Source organism: Gracilinanus agilis, chromosome 2 (assembly GCF_016433145.1).
Source record: "Gracilinanus agilis isolate LMUSP501 chromosome 2, AgileGrace, whole genome shotgun sequence".
NCBI classification, from domain to species: domain Eukaryota; kingdom Metazoa; phylum Chordata; class Mammalia; order Didelphimorphia; family Didelphidae; genus Gracilinanus; species Gracilinanus agilis.
In genome coordinates, this window is record NC_058131.1 from 159,242,663 (window position 1) to 159,265,550 (window position 22,888).

At 49.7% G+C, this 22,888-nt stretch overlaps 1 protein-coding gene across 3 annotated transcripts; it reads right to left on the reverse strand.

Moving 5' to 3' along the window:
• Positions 1-2,221: 2,221 nt before the first annotated feature.
• PDLIM2 (PDZ and LIM domain 2) lies at positions 2,222-19,914 on the reverse strand. Of its 3 annotated transcripts, none has more exons than XM_044663483.1 (9): positions 19,804-19,914; positions 18,740-18,891; positions 16,083-16,149; positions 15,828-15,982; positions 15,557-15,635; positions 8,383-8,489; positions 8,024-8,169; positions 4,777-4,894; positions 2,222-2,826 (listed from the first exon to the last, which is right to left on the reverse strand). In XM_044663483.1, the coding sequence occupies exons 1-9, from the start codon at positions 19,894-19,896 to the stop codon at positions 2,649-2,651; spliced, it is 1,095 nt and encodes a 364-aa protein (XP_044519418.1). In that variant the 5' UTR covers positions 19,897-19,914; the 3' UTR covers positions 2,222-2,648. The 3 variants fall into 3 exon arrangements, with proteins under 3 accessions (XP_044519418.1, XP_044519417.1, XP_044519419.1); XM_044663482.1 differs by having other exon boundaries at positions 8,377-8,489; positions 19,804-19,913; XM_044663484.1 differs by lacking the exon at positions 19,804-19,914 and having other exon boundaries at positions 8,377-8,489; positions 18,740-19,095.
• Positions 19,915-22,888: the final 2,974 nt, after the last annotated feature.

Below are 22,888 nucleotides of genomic sequence, written 5' to 3' on the forward strand. Positions count from 1 at the left end.
GATTGGCTAATTTGACAGAAAAGGAAAATGACAAATGTTGGAGGAGATGTGGGAAAATTGGGCCACTAATGCATTGCTCGTAGTTGTAAATTAGCCCAACCATTGTGGAGGGCAATTTGGAACTATTTTCAAAAGGCTTTAAAACTGTGCATAGCCTTTGATCTGGCATCGCCTCTGGTAGGTCTGTATCCCAAAGAGATTAAAAAAAAGTGTGTGTGGGGGGGGAATAGGACCTATTTGAACCAAAATATTTATAGCAGCTCTTTTTGTGGTAGCAAAGAACTGGAAATCAAGGGGATGCCCATCAATTGGGGAATGGCTGAACAAGTCGTGGTCTCTGATTGTAATGAAATATATTGGACTATAAGAAATGATAAACAGGAGGATTCCAAGAAAACCCTGGAAAGATTTACATGAACTGATGCAGAGGAAAGTAAGAGAGCCAGGAATCGTTGTCCACAGTAAGAGCAATATTGTATGAAGAACACCTGTCTCAGCAATAAAGCAATCCAAGACAATCTTCAAGAACTCATGTTGAAAAATGCATTCTGCCTCCAGAGAAAGAACTGATGGAACCTTAATGCAGACCGAGACATATCATATTTCACTTTCTTTCCTCATCTTTTTTTTTTTTTTGCTTTTGTTGTTGTTGTTGAGTTCTCTTCCACAAAATGACTAATATAGAAAAATATTTAACACAATTGTACATGTAAAATCTGTATCACATTTTTACAGTCTTGGAGAGGGGGGAGAAGAGAGAATTTGGAACTCAAAATTAAAAAAAAACAAATGCTCAAAATTGGTTTTACCTGAAATTGAGGGAAAAACCAAAATATTTTTTCTAAAGTATTGCCTTACTGAAATATGGATGAATGGATAGATGGACGGATAGATAAGATATGTGCATGCATGCATGCATACATACATACACAAAGATAACAATATGACCAGTCTTCACTATAGGTACTGAGATTACAGACAGAGTCCTTTAGGACAAATTGAGCCCATATAAAATGCAAAGGCAGTATGATACAGTGGTAAAAACATTTGACTTGGAGTCAGGAAACATAGATTCCAATCTCAAATCCTCCATATACTAGTTTCCATGGCTACAGGCATCTTCTCCTTTTGTAAAATGATAGCAAGCCTTGTACTACTTATTTCATAAGGAAGATGTAAAGTTCAAAGCATTATATAGGGGGCAGCTGGTAGCACAGTGGATGAGAGCCAGGCCTAGATATGGGAGGTTCTAGGTCCAAATATGGCCTCAGATACTTCCTAGCTGTGTGACCCTGGACAAGTCACTTAATCCCTATTGCCTAGCCTTTACCACTCTTCTGCCTTGGAGCCAATACACAGTATTAAGTCTAAGGTGGAAGGTAAGGATTAAAAAATAATAACAAATTAAAAAAATTATTATATGAATAATATAATAATACTAAAATATATGATAATATGAAAATTATATGAAGATGTCATTTTTAAGACTACTAATTTATTTATTTGTTTTGTTTTTTAACAGAAAATATTTTATATAAATTATTTATTTAATCAATTCAGCTTCTCTCTCTCCCCTCCTCTCACCATAGAAGGCACCAACTAGCAAAATATATAAATTATGCCTTTCTTACATGTTTCTCCTTCTCAGTTCATTCTCTGGAGGTGAACATTCACAAGTCATTCTTCAAATATTCAGTCTGTAGCTAGATACAGTGTTCCCTTGGTTCTACTTGTTTCTTCTACTCATTATCTCATGTAGTTCTTTCCAAGAGTTTTTAAAAATTAATCTACTCATCATTTCTTATGGGGCAGCTGGATTCCATCACGAGCATGTACCACAGCGTGTTCAACAGTTACCCAGCTGAAGGACATCCCCTCGATTTCCAGTTCTTTGCCATCACAAAGAGCTGCTACAAATATTTGGGGACCGACTAGTGATGGATACCTACTCTGGGCCTGATTCACCAACTAAGAAACTGGCACCGGCATAGTTTGTTCCAAGACCTTCTTACCCATGCTTTTGGCACCAACTTTCCCCCACACTTGAAGATTCGCTTCTCTCAAGAGTCAACCAGGGCTCACATCTACCTGAGTTCCCGGTGTCAGAAGGAAACCAGCTTGTCAACCTATTCATACTTAATGAACATGAAGTACTCTTTCCATGTGATTTTGGAGCTTGAGATCAAACAGAGAAGATACTGGAAGGGAAGAGGGCCAAAAGGAAGATACAGCATCATCTACTTTATTTATACAGGAATATATATGTCATATTTTTACACACAATGTCTTTCAAAGTGAATTATTTTTAGCCTGGCACTGTGACCCACTCAGTCCTCACCCCATGTATGACCCAGAGCTCAGTATCTGGTGCACAGCTCGCCCTGTGGCACGGTCCCCACTTTGTCAGGGAAAACTTTAAGTTTCTAAATGGGGCTCAAGAGCCTGTCCTTACTGCCTACCCCTGGAGATGGAGAGCACGTGGCAGAAAAGAAAAATATTCCAACCCCCCAAAATGGTCCCCAAGCTCAGTCCCCAAGAGCTCCCAGGTGCCCACTACCCACCACCATACAACCCTTCCATTGGCGCAGACCCCCAGCAGAGTTCCTCAGGTGAAAAGTGGAGGCATAGGGGAGAGGGAAGAAAGCCCTTCAGGAGTGGGCGCTGAGGGCATGTTGGGCTGAGTAGCGCTGTCGGGCATGCTTCTCACAATACAACTCATCACCCACCCAGAAGTGGCCCCGCATCTTCAGGTTTAGCCCACAGTCCAAACAGGTATAGCAGCCAGGGTGTCGATACCGCCCATCCTGTATCCGTACAGCCTGGTTCCTGCAGGAGGAGGGAGGAAATGTTACTAATCAGTAACACCAACAATGCAGGAGGCAGTAAGCCGGGTAAGGGTGATGTATGGGGAAGGGAGGAGAAAGGTTATAAAAAAAAAAACATAATTGGAACGATTGTTTGGGGCCCCGGTTCCTTTGCCCAAAGGGATGATCATGTCAGTCTACTAGCAGCAATCCCCAACCAGAAAACCCACGTCTATTGGTAAATCTAAAAAATGATCCTTGTCTACCTCTCCAGAACTTTCCAGGATTCACAAAAGAGGAGCAACATTGCCCTAACCCATTCAGGAGCACAAACCCTGCCCCCCAAAAAACAACCACACAGGCTCGTGCCCACATACCCCTAGAAATCTTGAGACTTCAGAGAAATGAAAAGTGGTTCTCCTCCTCGAAAAGGTTAAGCAAAGCTTGAGGCAGGGACTGTGGTGATTTTCTTGCTTAGGGAGTCCACTTTCGACCCCATTTAAGAAGGAGAAAAAGGACAGAGAAAAAGTACAATAGAAGGGAATAGCTGTGAGAAGTATTCTGATAGAGAAGAAGAGAAATTCAGAAATAAAGTCCTTCAAAGAAAAAATAATACTCGTGACCTTGCACAGAAAGCTTTATACTACTGAAATTATTTTCACATCTATTATTCCCTCCTCTGGCTTTTTAAAGCCTTTTACAACACAGCTCCAACCTAGGTGTGCAGAACTCTTCTACATTTTTATTTCCACTCCCAAGTTCTATAGTCCAACTAAAATGGCTTTTTTCTGTGACTTGCACAGGACACTCTATATTCCATCTCTGTGGCTAGGCACTGGCTGTCCCTCATGCCTGGAATTCATTCACTCAGAGTAAATCCCTGGTTTCCTTGGAAACTCAGCTCTAGTGCCCTCTTGTCACACAAAAAGGCTTTCCTGATCCCCCCAGGGGCTAAAGCCCTTCCTCTCTCCACACACCAGCCCATCATTATCTACTCAGCCACTAAAGTGCAGGTCTGGCCATGTCACAACACTCCTCAAAGGCCAGTGGCTCACTCTTAGTTCTAGAATCAAATAGAAAATTTTTATTTGGGATTTAAAGCTCTTTGCAAGCCTTCCAGGCTTCTTGACTCCCTCCAGAGAGTCCATGATCCAGTGACATTAGCCTCCTCCACCTTTTATCTCCATGGTTTTTGCACTAATACCCCACGCCTGGACCACTGTCCTTCCTCAATCACCATCTCTTAGAATTTCTGGCTTTTTTCAAGCCTTAGCCCAATGCCACCTTCTGCGGGAAGCCTTTCTGGGTTTTCTCAGCTGCAAGGGCCTCAAAGGTTACCATTTAGTGCCTGCATTGTGTATGCATTCATTTATGTACCTGTGAGCTCCTCGAGAACAAGGGCTGGTTTTTTTGTTTCTTTGTTTTTTAAAACCCTTATCTTCAGTCTAGCATCAATACTAAGTATTGGTTTCCTAGGTAGAAGAGAGATGAGGGCTGGGCAATTGGGATTAAGTGTGCCCAGGATGGCACAGCTAGGAAGCGGCTGAGGCCAGTTTTGAACCCAAGACTTACCACCTCCAGGCCTGGTTCTCTATTCACCAAGCCACCTAACCCAATAGGGGCATTTTTGCCCTTCTTTGTAGCCCTAGGGCTTAGAATAGTGCCTGACCTTTTAGTGCTTATTGATTGACATTCTGAAGGAGAAGGAGAAGAGAAGGAAAGAGAGGAGAAAGAGACAAGGTAATAAAGATGTTCCCTCAGAACTGAAATTTGGGGGGCTAAAAATTAGGGGCTTAAGCCCCCCCAAACAAGCAGGTCTCTCTTCTAACTTTGCCTCACCCTGCCACGAGTTCCAAGACTGAAGACAGCCAGTTTTGAAGAGGCCTGAGTGGCACCCCAATTCTCTCAGAGACGAGTGCCTGCTCTTCCCCAGAACCACCACCCCGATCCTCCATTGCCAGCAGCCACTCACGTGATGTTGGTGTTGCACTTCTCACAGGTGAAAAGTCTGGGCGGTGTGGTCTGGGCCGTACCAGCTGGCCGGGAGGCCAGGGGACTCAGTGAGCTGGGCAGGAAAGCAGAAGTGCCATCTAAAGAAAGAAAGACAGTGCCAAGGGTCAACTCCCCTTCTGCACCAGAGAATTCCCTTTACAGACTAATGCCCCAGACCTACCTCACCAAGCTCATCCATTTGAACATGAAATCACACACTGCCTTATTTTAGTTAACTGTTTCATGTGTCTTCCTTGGCCTCCTGAATGTCTCCACTTTGCATTCAGGACCCTCCACGATCCCACCACAGCCTTTATTTTCTATTGGCCCTTTATCTCAACACTAAGCACGGTGGCTGGAACATAGTCAGTGCTTATTATCATTATCATTTATTTATTAATATTACTATTTATCATTAGCATCATTTATTAATATTACTATTATATCAGAGATCAATCAGTCAATAAACATTTATGAAGGAACTACTCTATGCCAGGCACTGTACTGAGGACACAAAAAAGGCTAAAAACTGTTCCTGTCCTCAAGGAGCTCACCATCTAATGGGGGAGACAAGAAGCAAACAAATATGGACAAACAAGCTATCTGTGATCGAGATGAACAGGAAATAATTAACAAAGGAAGGCACAGAAATAATTACTTGGAGGAAGAGTTGGGAAATATTTCCTGTAGAAGATAGGATTTTAATTGGGGTTTGAAGGAATTTGAAGAAAATGAAAAGGTTAAGAAACGGGATGGGGGCAGATGGGTAGCTCAGTGGATTGACAGCCAGACCTAGAGACAGTAGGTCCTAGGTTCAAATCTGGCCTCAGACACTTCCCAGCTGTGTGACCCTGGGCAAGTCACTTAACCCCCATTGTCTAGCCCTTAACACTCTTCTGCCTACATAGTATTGACTCCAAGACGGAAGGTAAGGGTTAAAGAAAGAAAGAAAGAAAGAAAGAAAGAAAGAAAGAAAGAAAGAAAAGAGAAGGCACTCTAGACATGGAAGACAACCACAGAAAATGCCCAGAGCAGAGGACTGGAATGTATTATTCATGAAACACCAGGAGACGAGTATCATCAGATCAAAGATTATGTGGCTGTAAGAAGACTGGAAGGGAAGGAGACGGGTAAGTTTGTTTTTTTGTTTAGGGGTTGTATGTGAGGAGGCTAGGTTATGAAGAGCTTTGTACAACAGAGGAATTTGTATTTGATCCTGGAGGTGATAGGGAGCCAGTGGAGTTTATTGAGTAGAGGAGTAACACAGTCAGAACCTGTGCTTTAGGGAAATCACTTTAGTGGCTGAATGGGGGGGATGGCTGGGCCAGGGAGAGACTCCAGACAGGCAGCAGTCCAGGTATGAGGTGATGAGTGGGGGCAGTGTCAGAGGACAGGAGGGAGGGAGTCAAGAGATATTGCAAAAGTGAAATGGACTGGTCATGAGCTTGGATATGGCGGGGGGGGGGGGGGGGTGAGAGAGAGTGAGGAATCTAGGATAACTCCTAGGTGGTAAGCCCAGGAAGATGGTGATGCCTTCTATAGGAATAGAGGAGGTAGTTGGAGAGGAGGATTTAGGGGGAAAGATAAGGAGTTCTGCTTTGGACATAGTAAGACAATCTGAGGTGTCTGAGAGGCAGCAGGAGACACAGATTGGAGGTCAAAGGAGACATTAAAACAGGAAAGGTAGATCTGAGAATCATTAGCATAAGGTGGTAATTAAATTAAATCTATGGACGCTGATGAGATCTCCAAGTGTAGTATAGAAGGAGAAGAGAAGTGGGCCCGGGAGGGACACCTACAGTTAAAAGGGAAGATGTGGATAAGGATGGAGCACAGGAGACAGAGAGAGTGGTCTGATAAGTAGGAGGAGAGCCAGGGGGCAGCGGTGGTCCAAAAACCTAGAGAGAAGGGAATGTTAAGGAGAAGAGGGTGATCAGCAGGGTCGAAGGCTGCACAGAGGTCAGGAAAAATGAAGTTTGAGAAAAGACCACTGAACTGGTTAATGAAGAGATCCCTGGAGGGGCAGATAGGTGGCTCAGGGGACAGAGAGCCAGACCTGGACAAGAAAGATCCTGGATTCAAATCTGGCCAAAGACACCGTGATGCCAGGCAAGTCATAACCCCAAATGCCTAGCCCTTATCACTTCCTCTGCCTCGGAACCAGCACTTAGTAGTGATTCTGAGACAGAAGGTAAGGGTTTATAAAGAGAGAGAAAGATCACTGGTATTTTGGAGAGAGCACAGTTTCACTGGAAGCTGGATTATAAAGGGTTAACGGTGAGTGAGAGTGAAATGGAGGCATCATTGCCTCTTCAATGAGTTTGGCCATGAAGAACAGAAGAGAAACAGGACCATAAGCAGAAGGAACAAAAGGGTCCAGTGAGCATCTTTTTGAGGAAGGGGAGCCTTGGATGTTTGTAGGCAGTAGGGAAGAAGCCAGTAGCCAGACGGGGTGATCCGCTGGAGGAAACGGGGTGGGATGAGATCACTCGGGTGGGTAGAGGGGTGAGCTTTCATAAAGGTCATCTCTTTGTGTGTCAGAGGTGGCAGAAGGCAAAGGAGATGAGAGATGAAGAGGAGAGAGCAAGGAATTCAGCCCAAAGGGTCGCCAATTTGAAGGTTCTCAGCTGAGAGTGGGGGGATCGGGAGCCAGGGATGGAAAGGTCTGGAAGAGCCACCCCAGGGAATGGGCCTGGGAGCCGATGAAGGGGGTGACCGTGAGGGTCCAGGGGAACCTCTGGCTCTCTCTGCCTCGGTGACAAGCACGTGGTGGGGATGGGGGTGAAGGCAGCAGATGGCGGGAGGAGCCAAGGCAGAGGCTCAGCAGGATGAAATCGTGATAAGAGCTCAGAGGCTCCAAGAAGAGGCCAACAGAGAGTTGAAGTGGCTCCACGAGGGCTCGACAGAAGGCAAAGAGGGGAGAAGGCCCAGGGGCCCTAGGTCGAGGCCTGTGTACAAAGAGCAGGGGGGGAAGTAAGGGCAGGAAGAGGGAGACGGACGGGCAAGAGACTGTTTCAGATAAGGGGAACTCTCGGTTCTTAAACATGGCGGTGGTGGCTCACCATCATTGTGGGGGAGAGCGAGATGGAGGGAGGGTACGGCGATCCTAGCGTGTGCCGAATTGGGGTGAAGGGATAGATGGTGGGGATTTAGTAGGCTGAAGAATTGTGCGCTCTGGGCTCCTGGGGATTCTCCTCCCCAAACCCAAGGCCTTCTTCAGCCCTTACCTTTCTCCTCTGCCTCCAGGGCCTCCTGAAGCATCCTGAAGGAACTGGACTGCCTTGGGGCGGTCCGAGCCTCCAGGTTCTCCTGTAACATCTTGAAGACCTCCGAATCTTCCTCGAGGATATGCCCTCCCCCTTCAAAGTCCACACTGCGGAGAGGGAGGCAGGAATCAGAGGATGGAGGTATGGAGGAAATGGAGGCTGGGGGAGGTCGGAGGGGGCACCAAAAGGCTGGTCATCCCGGGGAGCTGCTTAAAGTGAAAGCCTTCACCCCACCCTGCTCCTCCTCACCCCACCCCGGGGTCCCCAGGCTCTCCCCTCCCCTCCCCCTGGCTCCCAAGGTTCACTCCCTGTACCTGCGCTTGGGACTAGAGGATCTTTTGGGGCTGGAGGACTGGGAACCTCGGAAGCCCCCAGGGGAGGGCGGCAGCACCCAGACCGCAGAGTCGCCAGCTCGACCCAGCCCAGCCTAGAGGAAGGAGGAGCAGGAAGAGGATGGGTCAGCCGGGGCGGGCACACCCCTTTCTCCTATCCAGCCAGCTCGTTCTCCTGCTAAACACTAGAGGGCACGGCTTTCTCGCTGACCAAGAAAACTGGCATTCCCCAGGCACAGGGAAGGGCCACCTTCCATTAAGAGACTCATTCAGTGTCCAAGCTGGAGGGCACCTGGGACACCACTTCTTTCCTTTTACAGAGGAGGAAACTGAGACCCATAGGGAGTATTATTTGGGGGTAGAGGGCGTACAGTGGATTGAGTACTGTACCTAGAATCAGAAAGACCTGAGTTCAAATCCAGTGTCAGACACTTAGATGTGTGACCCTGGGCAAATCATTTAACCTTGACCTGCCTCAGTTACCTCAGTTGTAAAATGGAGATAATAGTCTACCTCCCAGGATTGTTGTGAAGATCAATTGAGAGAATAACTAACGTCCTTAATACAATGCATGGCATACAGTAAGGGTTTAATAAATGCTTGTTTCCTCCCTTCCCACCTTTCTGTTATTCTTTCCCTCCTCCCTTATTTCCCCCAATTTTCCTTCCTTCCCTCCCTTTTTCCTTTCATTCATCCTTCCTTCTTTCCTTCCCTTTTTCCCTCCCTCCTCCTTTTCTTCCCTTCCATTTATCTTCCTTCTTTCCTTTTTCCTTCCATTCATTCATCCTTCCTTCTTTCCCTCCCACTCCTTTCCTCCATCCTTCCTTCCCTTTTTCCTTACATTCATTCATCCTTCATTCTTTTCCTCATTCCTTCTTTTCTTCCCTTCCTTTTATTCTCCTTTCTCCCTTTCTTCCTTTCCTCTTTCCTTCCTTCCCTTTTTCTTTCCATTCATCCTTCCTTCTTTCCTTCCCTCCCTTTTCCCTTCCATTTCTCTTCCTTCTTTCCTTCCCTCTTTCCCTCCCTCTTCTTTCCTTCCCTCCATCCTTCCTTCTTTCCTTCCTTCCCTTCTTCCATTCATTCATCCTTTTTTCTTTCCCTCACTCCTTCTTTTCTTCCCTTCATTTTATTCTCCTTTCTCCCTCCCTCTTTCCTGCCTTCCCTTTTTCCTTCTAGTCATCCTTCCTTCCTTCTTTCCTTCCCTCCTTTTTTTCCTTTCTTCCTAAGGCCCACCACGCAGATTTTTGACTCTCAGGCCTCAGCACTTTCCACATTCATTCCCAATAGCTCCAAGAAGGCCCCTCTCTTTTATTCCCAAGCTGGAAAGAACTTTGGAGGCCACTGAGTCTACCTCTCTCATTTTACAGTCAAGAAGGATGAGACTTAGAGAAATTAAGTGACAGGTCTGTTTAAGTGACTTATCTGAGGTCACCAAGGCTATAAGCTTTCAGAGGGAGGAATGTGAAACCAGGTTCTCTGATCTCAGACCTAGTGCTCCAGGCTTGGGGTGGGGGTGAACGCTTGAACTCTCTAGGGTCTGTCTGGGTATGTTCTATACCCTAAGGCTGGAGTAGCAGGTCCCTGCACTGCTCCCTTACAAAATATCTGTCGCTCAAGTTGACTCCCACAGGCTTTGGGGCCGCTTATCTCTCCCCTGTGAAACTGGCAGAGAGAGTATCAATGGGTATCAGTATCTCAGAAGGTCAAGGTTGGAAGGGACCACTTTGTCCAGCCCCATCATTCTGCAGATAATAAATATCACAGAGCTGGTGTGGGGGAGAGGAAAAGGATTAGAAGAATCTCCAGAAGCAGTCGGTTGGCTCAATGGAGTGAGAGCCAAGCCTAGAGACAGGAGGTCCTGGTTTCAAATCTAGCCTCAGATACTTGCTTGCTGTGTGACCTTGGGCAAGTCACTTAACCCCCATTACCCAACTCTTGCTGCTCTTCTGCCTTGGAACCAAAACATAGTATTGATTCTATGATGGATGGTAAGGATTAAAAGAAGAAGAAGAAGAAAGAGTCTCCTATCTTAGACCAAGGCCATTCATGGTCACTAGATGTCTCTGAGATACAGTTGAGAACCCTGGAGTGGTAACTCATTGGTACCTCTGTCATTTTAGGGGTGCCAATCCACCAAGAAGGTGCCCGGGTTCTCTAGGGAAAAAGCCAAGATGAAAAGGAGCTGGTTGTTTATTTTGAGGCAGTGTGGTGTTATGGAAAGAAATATTGCCTCTGGAACACATATAGTTAAGTGACCACAGATAAGTAATTTAATTGCTCTGGCCTTAGTTTCCTCATCTATAAAATGGGCATAATAATACCTGCCATACTTAGCCTCACAGGGTTGTCGAGGGGAAAAAATGTGATCTTTTTCACAAACTATAAATCATTGTGCAGATGACAGTTGCTATTAAAGGAGAAAAACAGAGATCCAGTTGGACCAGGGTGATCTGGCAAGGCTTTCAGGGGCTCAAAGGATGAGTAGAATTTGAAAAAGGAGAATAATAAAAGCCAAGGAGAGGGGCAGCTGGGTAGCTCAGTGGATTGAGAGCCAGGCCTAGAGACGGGAGGTCCTAGGTTCAAATCTGGCCTCAGACACTTCCCAGCTGTGTGACCCTGGGCAAGTCACTTGACCCCCATTGCCCACCCTTACCAATCTTCCACCTATGAGACAATACACAGAAGTTAAGGGTCTAAAAACAAAACAAAACAAAAAAAAGCCAAGGAGAACAGGGAGAGGCAGGAAAGATTTCTTGGAGGGGAAGATATTTTAGGCGTAAGATGTGCCTGGTTTGGCAGGGAGCCAGGGCAAAGAGGGAGAGGTGATGCCTCAAGCTGGCCTTTAGACCACAGGACAGCTTTGGTCCAAGTCCCTATCGGCATGGGACTCCCGCCACCAAGATGCCGTGCCTGGGATGCCTGCCTCACTAGATGGACTCACCACGACTCGAGGCAATATAGTATAGTGGGATACGTGTTCTGGGCTTGGAGGAAGGAAGACCAGAGTTTGAATTCTACCTCAGACACTTGCCAGCAATGTGACCCTGATCTTCTGGCTACCTCAATCTGCTCATTTGTAAAATGGGGTTGGGGGGTGGCCGGGATGACCTCTGAGGTCCTTTCTGGCTCCAAATCTTTGATGCTTTGAGATCTCTTCTACCAGTGAAATTGGACACTTCTGAATCTGCTAGATGGATACCACAGAGTCAAGGAGTTGTTTCAGTCATGTCAGTCAGATCTGACTCTTCCTATCCCATCTGGGGTTTTCTTGGCAAAAATACTGGAGTGGTTTACAATTTCCTCCTCAAGTTCATTTTACAGATAAAGAAACTGAGGCAAACAGGGTTCACTGACTTGCCTAGGGTCACACGGCTAGCAAGTGTCAGAGGCTGGATTTGAACTCATGATTCTTCCTGATTCTAAGCCCAGGGCTCTCTCCACTTCACCTCCTAGGGGCCCTATAGATGCCTAGAAGTCAGTTCAAATCCAGCCTCAGACGCTCGCTAGCTGTGTGACCCTGGGCAAGTCACTTCACCTCTAGATGCCTCAATGTCCTCATTTGTGAAATAGAATAGCGTGAAAGATAATAGCAGCACCTAATTCCCAGGGTTGTCCTGAAAATAAAACAAGATGATATTTGTAAAACCCTTAGCACAGTGCCTGGCACATAGGTGGGGCTTAATACAAGTTTGTTTCCTTCCCTTTCTTCTTCCCTTTTTATCTCATCAGCAGCACCTAAAATAAATCAGCTTCCCTTCCTTCCCAGGGGCCTCTCTAAGCCCTGACTATGGATGATGCTCAAGCAGCAGCCTCCTGTCTACAGAAAAATGCCTGTCCGTCCCTTGGCTGCCCAGCCAAAGTCCCCATCCACTGAGCCTCTCGGGGCATCAGGGGGAGTTCCGTGAGGGAGCTAGCCTGGTCCTCAATGTCCAGATAGAGAGGGGAGACTTGTTTAGGGCAACACGGGGAGGTGGTCCCAAAGCCGAGGTTGGACCAGAATAACATACCAAGCCCCATTCCGCAGAAACGCCCTGCCTTCTTCCCCAAATTCACATAGTTACACGACAGCACCCCAGATTTTAACTCTGGAACTTGGCTAGAGTTCTACGCCTGGAGTCAGGAGGACTTGGGTTCAAATTTGATTCAATTAGGTTGGTCAAATGGTTGATTAAAGACTGACCACCATGAAGCAGGAGACTCTAAGGGATATAATCTCGGGGCCACTAGGTGTTCAGTGGATAGACTACCAGACCTAGAGTCAGTTCAGATCTGTCTTCAGGTACCTCCTAGCTGTGTGACCCTGGGCAAGTCAATTAACTCCGATTGCCTAGGCCTTGCCACTCTTTTCTCTTGGAATTGATACTAAGACAGAAAATAAAGGTTAAAAAAAAAAAAAAAAGAAAGAAAAAGACACTTGGTCCTTGTGAGACAGTTGGACCCAGGGCCTTACGTAGGAATTTGGGGCCAACAATAATGGCAACTGTTGTTATTATTATTAATAATAAATATAATAGATGCAAATATAATGTGTAAATATAATTAATAATAATTTTAAAAGATAGCATTTACCAGCATTTTAAAGTCTACCTCATTTGACCCTCATAATACCCTTCAGAGGTAGGTGCCATTATTATTCTTTCCTTCCCTCCCTTTTTCCTTCCATTCATCTTTCATTTTTCCCTTCCTCCTTCTTTCTTTCCCTCTCTTTTTCCTTCCATTCATCCTTCCTTTTCTCCCTCCTTTCCTACTCTCCCTTTTTCCTTCCATTCATCCTTCTTTCTTCCCCCCTCCTTTCCTTCCCTTCCTTTTTCAGGCAAAAAATTTTACAGGCAAAGAAAATGGGGCAGACAGAGATTAAGTGACTTGTCCAGAGTCACAGAACTAGCAAGTGTCTGGAGCAGGGCTTGAACTCGGGTCTTCCTGACTCAGAACCCAGCTTTCTATCCACCATACCACATCACACCACAGCCGGTGCCTGGGATAAGCACAGAAAGCATGTCCCCTATTGGAGAGAAGAGACATGCCCCCAAAGGGAAGATGTAGACCTCAAGATACCAATTCCAAGGCACTGCTGAATGGCAGGATGGGACAGGGGAGAAATCCACCCCAGCCCACCTCCAGAGAGCTTTCTATTTTAACTAATCAATCTTGGTCACTAGATGCTAAGCTTTATGATTCTACATTGCTAACAAACTGCATGTGTTATCCTTGAAATTTGTTGCTCTAGGACAAAGCTCCAGCCACCTCGTCTTAGTTGAAGCTTCTCTAGGACGCCAGGGCTCCAGGGGAATCTCAGAGGGCCAAAGCAGAGGCATCTTCCAAACCCTAGAAACCTCTCTGGGCTAATCCCACCCCACTCCCCTGGCCTCTCTGCCCTTAGCTTCCATTTCTCCCTAATCCCTCTCTATATAGCCTCTAACTCCTTTCAGGCTAGTTTGCTCATGCTCTCCCAATCCATAAACTTCATTCCTACCTTTATTCATGCTCTCTCCTCACACTTTCCACCTCCCTAGTCCAACATCTCTTCCTACTTTTTTTTTTACTTAACTTTCAAGGCTCAGATCAAGTCCTACATCTTCCACAAAGCCTCTCCTGACCTCTCAGAGAGCTCTCCCTTCCCTGAATTTCTAGTAAACTTCATTTTTTTTTTGTGATTAATTGTTTTCAGTTGTGTTTGACTCGTTGTGACCCCAATTGGTAGTTTCTTTTCTTTTCTTTTTTTAAACCCTTAACTTCTGTGTATTGGCTCTTAGGTGGAAGAGTGGTAAGGATAGGCAATGGGGGTCAAGTGACTTGCCCAGGGTCACACAGCTGGGAAGTGTCTGAGGCCGGATTTGAACCTAGGACCTCCTGTCTCTAGGCCTGGCTCTCAATCCACTGAGCTACCCAGCTGCCCCCCTCCCCCAATTTGGTAGTTTCTTGAAAAAAGAAACTGAAGTGGTTTGCCATTTCCCCTTCCAGTGCATTTTACAGATGAAGAAAGTGAGGTAAATAGGGTTAGGTGACTCGCTCAGGGTCACATGGCTAGGAAGTGTCTGAGGTGGGATTTGAACTCATAAAGATGAGTATTCCTGTCTCCAGGTCTAGCACTCTATCCACTGCGCCACACAGTTCTCCTTGAAACAAAAGACAAACAACTAAATTCAAAATAAAAGTCTTGAAAAGAGAGAACATGTCTAAAAAAAAATCTTTACTTTCCATCTTAGTAACAATTCTAAGACAGAAAGGCAAGGGCCAGGCAAAAGGGGTTAATTGACTTGTCCAGGGTCACACAGCTGGGAAGTATCTGAGGACCGATCTGAGCTGACTGTGAACCTGGCAGTCTATCCACTGAGCCACCTAGCTGCCCCTGGACCATCCCTGACAGCCTCCTGCATCATGGTGGTCCTCGTCTTTAATCAGCCGTTTGACCAACCTAGTCAAACTCTTCTCACAAAAGCCTGGCCCTTCTGCCCCATCCTCCATCCCCAGAAACCCTCGGCCCCATGGGAGGCCAGCTCTGGGGGCTAGCCGCCGGACACCGCTCCCCTGACCCCAGCAGCTGGGTCCCATGTCTCTCGCCCCCCAACAGCTGAAGTCCATCCCAATAGCACCCTCGCCCTCCACGGAAGGCCGGTCAAAAGGAGGGAGGTAAAGGGACAGAATGCACATTGTATACAGGACGTCCGTGGAGTCAGAACCTGGCCCAGGAGGGATAGGCCCATGCCAGGGACTGTCTAAACTATGAAAAAATAGAGAAGCAGGGTTAGAATGAGGAAGAACAAGCCCTGCAGCGCGGGGTGGGAAGTGGTGCGAGGGGGAGGGGGATACTTGGACCGGGGGAAGAATTTCTCAGGAGATGGAGTGGGAGCCAAAAGGGAAGCGTCCCAATAACAGCAGCAAAACTATTTCACTCTCAGCCCAAGAGAAACACAAAAGGAAGGAGGAAGCCAACAAGTGTGGGGGCTGAGGCTTTCGGGAATTGAGAAAACTGAGGGGAGGTCATGAACAGCCCTGGCACAAAAGAACCCATCCCATGGGGGCAAAAGTGGGAGAACAGCCCTCTCTCCCCCAGAGGGCTGCCCCAGCCCCTGGAGTCCTGGAGCGAGCCGAGCCCAGGTGGTACCGTGGCAACCCATGCCTCGCTCTCCCCAGCATCCCGCCCTGCCCGTCTCCTCCTTACCTGCCGGCTGCTCAGATGGCCCCGAGAGTTCAGGTGTTCGGCAGGGACGGGAGCCGGGGAACAGGACAAGCTCTGGAAACTGGAGAGAATAACAGAGGTGTTTGGCCCTGGTTCCCTTAGCACGGACGGGGGCTAAAGTCAGGACAAAGGCTACCCATTCCCCTATAAGAATTATGGGAGAAGGGGCTGAAAACAGAGGCTAAAACAACAGAGGTTTCCAGCCAATTAAATGTGAAACTGGACCCAGGTGGCCTCGGCTCCCGACTCTCACCTGCTGCCAGTCACCGTCTCTCCCGGCAGGGTGTGGAAGGTGGCAGGGGGTGGAGTGGAAAAAGAACTTCGAGATGGTGGAGGGCTCAGGGAGGCTGGACTGGAGTAAGAGGACCGGAGGGAGGTCTGGCTGTCAGTTCTGGTCCTCATGGGGTTCTGGAGAGAGAAAAGATTAGATTCCAGGCCGAGGAGACTTTTAGGAAGGACTCCCAAGGCCCCTGTGGGCAGGACGGGGATGGGGAGCCGGATGTCTCACCTGGAAACAGGGGGCCCATTCCAGGGAACTCCCACCGTTGGCTTGTCCAGGAGAGGATGCCCGGGACCTGGGGAATGGGAGAAGGAAGAGAATGATGGGGAAGATCTTCAAATATCAAAGCGGGTCAGGACCTTAGGGATCACCCCTCAAAGGAGGGGACCTTAAAGTCCAACCCCCTCATTTTAGATAAGGATACTGAACGGTGAAATGATTTGCTTGAGGTCACGCAGGAAGAGCTGAAACTAAAAGTCAGATCCTCTTATTTCACACTCCGTGCCCCATCGTCTTGTCTGGCCCTTGGCCAGAGGGTCACCCTCGGCCAAAGCAGTTGATTTCTGTCTCTCTCTGCACTTTCATACTTAGATGGCTTAGTAAGCTTTTTGTGAGCGTTTTATTCACCTCTCTCTCTCTCTCTCTCTCTCTCATTCACCCTGGTGGGGTCTCCAACACAGGGCTGAACAGGATGGGCTGAATGAATTTGAATTGGAAATCCCCACTACTGCTTTTATCTTTTTACTGAATTTTAAACAATATTGATTTTTTTATTCAGAAATTGAAAGTGACTTGCCCAAGGTCACACAATCAGTGACAGAGCTAGGAAGAACCTAGGTCTTTCCACTCCCAGTCTGATGATCTTTCTTTTCCTTCCATTGTATGTCAGAGGGAAACCCTGTCCCAAACAGAAGTCTTCGCCCAATTTCTGGCTCAACCCTTTATCAAGTCCTGAGTCCTTAGTCCCAGGAAGGGGACTTCAAAGGAAATAGGCTGGCCAGGGCGAGGGCCACAGAACCTTTCTGTCATCTTTATCTGTAAAACAAGGATGCTAGAACTTCATCCTGTGAGGCTCATGGCCCAGCTCTGAGGCTCAAATGAGACTGTTAATAAAATTAGATTCTAGCATTTATGGAATGAATTTTACGTCTATTATCTCCTTTGATCCTTACAACAATCCTGGGAGGTAGGTGCTATTACTATGCCTATTTTACAATCAGGGAAATGGAGGCAGGCATCCATCAAGCAATTTGCTCAGGGCCACCCAGCTAGTAAGTGTCCGAGTCAGGATTTGCACTCGGGACTTCTGACTCCAAGTACAGCTCTGCCCGCTCTGCCACCTGACTGTCTCTGTATGTATGCTGAGGCCATCTATGCTTCGATAGGCTAGTGCCACCCGGGCACACCCCAACCCTTACTTCAGCCCTGTTCCGGACACCCCTTCTAGATTCTTCTCTAGGCTCAGGCATCAGTCTTGAACTGAGAACTGGAAGTCCTTAAGGGGCCAGGAGCCGGGCCAAGGATAAGGGCTGGGGGTGGGGTGTCTGGGGGGAGGAAGGAGGTGACCCCCTCCCCGCCCCGCGCCGCCTCGTTCTAAGCACCACCACATCCATCCTTACGCAGGAAGGGGGAAAGAAACCTCATCTACCGCCACATCTTCCAGCCACTTCAGGGGAGGGGGAGAGGGGAGCAGAGGAGGCAGAATCAGGGCAATGGCCCCCCAGAGAATGCCCCCTGTACCCCTTCTCCGCTGAAGGGTTTCTGATTCCCACAGAAGCGAACCCTAAGAGGGAAGAGGGGGTGGGGCTGGGTCAGGAGGGCAGGGAACTGGGTTCAGCAGGAAAGGGGGGACTGACCGGCCAGGTGCCGCCCCGGAGTCCTGAGGGACTTGGCTGAGGGCTCACCAGCCCTGGGGGGGACCCGAGGGGGAGGCTAGATCATGCTCTGACTCCCCCACCCCTGCTCAGCCTGTTGCCTGCTGTGGATTTTGGTCCTATTCCCAGATGCCATGAGGCCCTTCCCGGCCTCAGGAACCACTTCTGTAAACACTCGCAGCCCAGAAAGGCACGAAGGAGTGGCTGGAAGAAACCAAGGATGGCAGCCGCAGAGGGCCATCAGGTCTACCCAGTGTGGCCAGCCGGCGTGGCCCCTGGAGATCACGGCGGCTTCCTGCCCAGGAGAGGAGGAGGCATGGAGGGGCAGACCTGTGCCCTCTCCCCAAGGAGATGATACGGACCGCAGCCGTGACTCAGGCCAAAGGGAGCTCCTCCCAGAGTGATCTCCGGGCTCGGGGATGTCTCCACATTCCTGGCCTCTGAGTCAGACCAGCCACCTGTCTCCCCCATAACCCCTGCCCTCAGGCCCGACACCCCACCGTACCCCCCCCCCCGGAGGTGATAACACCGAAGCTGGGAGGAGAGAGAAGAGCCGGGAAAGGGAGGAGAGAGGGAGGCGACGGCAGGGAGATGCCCATCGTGACCCCTAGAGACCCCAGCCCAGGAGAGCCACCAAATCCTGGCTGCTTCCCCCTTACTCCCGAGGAAGCCACATAGCCCGCCCATGCTCACGCCCTGCACGCTCCTAGGAACCAGTCAAACCTGGGCAACCGGGTGCCTGATGCCAACCCGCCCTGCCCTGCCCAGAGCTGCACACCTAGGTTGGGAGCACCCACCCTCCATGAGTTTACAGGAATAGAGGCGCCCACCCGGCTTCCCTACCTCCTTCACCCTCTGACCAAGGGGCCCCAACACTGCCTCTGGCCAGAAGCTCCCTGAGGAAGGAGGGCCCTATGCCAAAGGAGGAAGCCCCTCCGAGCCTCCCGGAGACCCCCGAGCATGCAGGACAAGACACTAATCTCATTCGGTAGAGAGGGGCCCCCAGACTACCTGTTCAGCTGCAGCCGCAGAGGGGACGGGCTCTGTCTGATCTTACTCTGGGCCTCGGCATGAAGCATGCCCCCCGCACTCTCCCCATTGATGGCCACGATGACGTCCCCAGGGCGGAGGTCCGCAGCTTCGGCTCTTCCCCGCTCAGTCACCTTCAGAGGACGAGGAGAGGTCAGACGGGGCTCCGCTGAGGGTATGGAGCTACTCCCTCTCCTTTCCCCCCAAACTGTAAAAATATATCCCCAACACCTCCCACCTCCACATTCTGCGAGTCTTATCCTTCCTGGGCATCCCTCCTGCCCTGTTTCTTTCTTTCTTTTTCTTTTTTTAAAAAAATAATTTATTTATTTTTCTGCCCTGTTTCTTTCTTTTTTTTTTTTTTCAATTAATTTATTTTTCTGCCCTGTTTCTCAAGGCCTTGTTCTCAGCTGACCTTCAGGAAACCGCCCCCCCTCCCACATAAGGCTTCAGCCGATCAGGTTCAGGTACCATCGTCCCAGGGAGAGCTGCATTTCCATAGAGGGCTCCCAATAGGAGAAAATTCCTAAAGACCTCATTTCTGATGGTGACATTTCAGGCACAGGGATAGTTTGGGCCAATAGCTTCTTGAATAACTTGCAACGAGGACTACTCAGTCTTGTGCCCAGATTGGGGGGCTGGGAAGACGGCACTAAAGGATCCTCCAGAGCACTAACCCTGATCTCTGGGCCTCTCACCATAATAATCACCCAAGAGAGTTACCAATGATTAGGGGGAGAGGGAGACCGAGAACAGGCTCTATAGTTAGACACTTGTAATTCCCTGGAAGCCTGGACCAAAATACACACCCTTTATTTCCAGAGCAATGGCACCCCTCCCCTTCAGTCATTTCCAGATACAGATTTTTTTAAGGTCGCTGAGCAGCTAAGAGTGGGGGTACAGTACCATCAGGTGTTTACTCTTGAGAATAATCGATAACATTTATAGGTTGATTTAGGGCTGGCAAAGCCCTTTGCCTAAATGATCTCATCTGCCTGTGATGCCAATTTGCCTCCTAGTGTTACCCCGGAGGAGCCGGCCCTTACCTTGGACACCACGATGGGCATGTGGAAATCTCTGCCCCCAGTGATGCGGAAGCCCCAGGGCGAAGGCCCTATTACATCCACGGTCAGCGCCATGTCTGAGAAAGCAAAGAAAGAAGCCAGATGGGAGCCGGGGGGAGGAGACAATGGCTGAGCCCCAGCGAGGGATCACACTGAGGTTGTGGGGTAAGGGGAGAGGAAGTGACTAAACCCACTGCAGAGAGACGGCATCGCTTCTCCCCTCACCCTGGGAAGAGGCGATTGACTCCCCCCCCCAACTTGGGTCCTAAGAACTGGAGACTCCCAGGAAATCAGCTGCCCACGGTGGTGCCCAGGGGGCTTTGAGAGGAGATCCTGAGTGGTGGGAGCCCGGTCTTTCCTCTCTCTCCTCCCATCATGCAGTGCTCTCATGCCCCACAAGGCTTCTGGTCTCTAAAACCCACAATATAACCTATTTCCTCTTGCCACTCCCACACTTCAAGAGGTAGGGGAAGAGGAAGAGGTTGTGAGAGAGCCCAGAACGCAGGGGTCAGAAGCCCTCAAAGGCCAGAGACGGTGGGTCTGTGCCCACTCATGTGTGCCAGCTCATGCCCGTGTGCCTGCAGGCATCTGTGGATCCCATACCCTGCAGGGAGCCCCAAAGAGGACATTGATAGTGTTTGGGAAAGAGGAATGGAAAAGACCAGCATTTCTCAGATGAAGGAGGACATCTCCCCATCATCCAGCAACCCATGTTACCCTCTGGGGTGTTTGCTTGCCCTCAGAGCAACTATGCTAGGGTTTTTCTTTTTTAAAAAAGGCCTTCTTAGTCCTTTGACATGCCAAGAACACTCATTGCTTGGTGCTAGCCAGACTATGGGAGGCAACCTGCTCTTGGAGTCATCAGACGAGCCTGGTGGTGGGGCTCTGGGTGCTCTGGGGTGGTGCCTGGCAGGACGAGGGATGGGCATCCTTTCCTTCCTCTTCCCTTTCTTTGGGCAAGAAAACTTTTCCAGCAGTCCTGCCCTTTAGAGACTTTCCTGAGCCTTCAGTTCCCAAGCTGGGATTGGGCAGGAAGTGTGTATGCCAGGCTGAGGATACCACCGGGACAGATACCCATCCAGATAGGTTCTAAGCAGCCTTCCCCGCATCCTGTCCCCATCCAAGCCTGAGCTCTAGACCTCTGCCAGATATAACCGGTGCAATCCCTTCCCTGCCCCCCATAATTCACCCCTGGAATTTACCTGGAATGCCCAGCTGCCTTTTGAGAACACCCATACAAGATCCCTAAGAAGAGAAGAATCTCTCTTCTAAGCACATTTTCCCACTCCATCCCCTCCAGCCCGTCTCAAGCACATTTCTCCAGGCTCCCCGCTCCCCTTCAGCCCTTGACCCCTTCTCTTAGGCTCCCAGACTGATTTGCTGACTTTTCCACCTCGATTCATCTAGGCCCCACATCTTGCCAGAATCAAGGAACCAAAGCCAGTCGGTCTCATGATGACAGCACTGTGAAGGCAGTTATGAGATACTTACTGGGAGAGCACTCAGCTAGTCTTCAGACCTTTGAGCTGAGTGGACTCTGGCTCCTTGGCTCTGAGCAGAGGCGCCAAGACTCCCTCCCGGCTTTCCCCAAATAGGGTGACTTCCCCAGTTCTGGGGCCAAAGTACCTGGCAGATTGGAATCTGCAGCTTTAGTAGGATAGACGCTTCCACCTACCAGAGGATGGGGGCTGAGGCATGGTAGGCTGAGGTGTTTGGGGAGAGAAGGGGAGCAATAGGAGACAGAGACACCAGTAAGGAGGATGGAGATGGGGAGAACGAAGAGGGGAGGCAGGAGACGGTAGAAGGGAAATGGGGGGGGAGCTTAGATGAGGGGCATGGAAGATGAGGGCAGGAAGGAAGGACGGAAGCGAGCAGAAGACGGGAGCAGAAAAAGGGGAGACAGAAGCACGAGAGGGGAGACCGAGGCAGGAGAGGGGAGACCGGGGCAGGAGAGGGGAGACCGGGGCAGGAGAGGGGAGACCGGGGCAGGAGAGGGGAGACCGGGGCNAAGACGGGAGCAGAAAAAGGGGAGACAGAAGCACGAGAGGGGAGACTGAGGCAAGAGAGGGGAGACCGAGGCAGGAGAGGGGAGACCGGGGCAGGAGAGAGGAGACCGAGTTAGGAGAGAGGAGACCGGGGCAGGAGAGGGGAAACAGAATCAAGACTAGGGAGACGGAGGCAGGAATGTGGGAAAGAGGGCAGGAAAAGGCAGATAGGTTTGGGGGGCAGGTAGAGACAGGGTGCAGGAGGGCACAGCCAGGGTTACAGGAAATCGAGGAAGGGCGCACGAGAGATGAAGGGGCCAGAAGACGGAAGACGCTGCGGGGGTCAGAAGAGCAGAGACGCAGTGGAAAGGAGGCCCAGAGAGCCTCGGAGGCAAGGAGGAGGAACGCGAAAGGGGCAGGTGGGTGCTGCCGCTCTAACCTGTACGGGTCGTGTCGTCCTCACCTGGTTGGCTCGGGCCGCTGGGGCCGCCAGTCCGCCCGGACCAGGGAGTGGAGCGCAAGTAGGGGAAGAGTGGGCAGCTGTTGCTCTCACCGCCGCCGCTGCTCGTCAGCTCTAGGGAGAGCCCGCCCGGGGCTCCGGGAGGTGCCTCCGCCCATGTGATCCGGGGCCGCCCCTGAAGTGGTGAGCTGCGCCCCAGAGCCTCCTCCCAGGCCAGCCGAAGCGCTGGGGTCGCTGCCCTAGGGGCCGTGCCCTGGTCTGCGGGGCGGAGCAGAAGGGCAGCCACCCCTCCTCACCCCCCCCCCCATCCCACCTCTGCCGGGGTGCTTCTCTCCCCTCCAGCTGCGCTCGGGGAGGTGGATCAAGCTCCTACCCAAGACGCTCACTGATAAGTTTAAAGCCATCTCCTGCTCCCTCAAAGGGCTGCTTTTAGACGAAAGACCCCAAATCTTCTGTGAAAACCTGAAGCTTCGAAGATCTCCCCTTGCCCAGCCCTGCGCTGCGTTCTCCACTCCTTCCTCAGCTTCCCCTCACCCCAGTGCGCCTAAAATTGAGGCTGCCCCTATGAGGGTCTTAGAGGGAAAACGAACTATGAGTGTAGTGTACTGGACCCCTTCTCAAT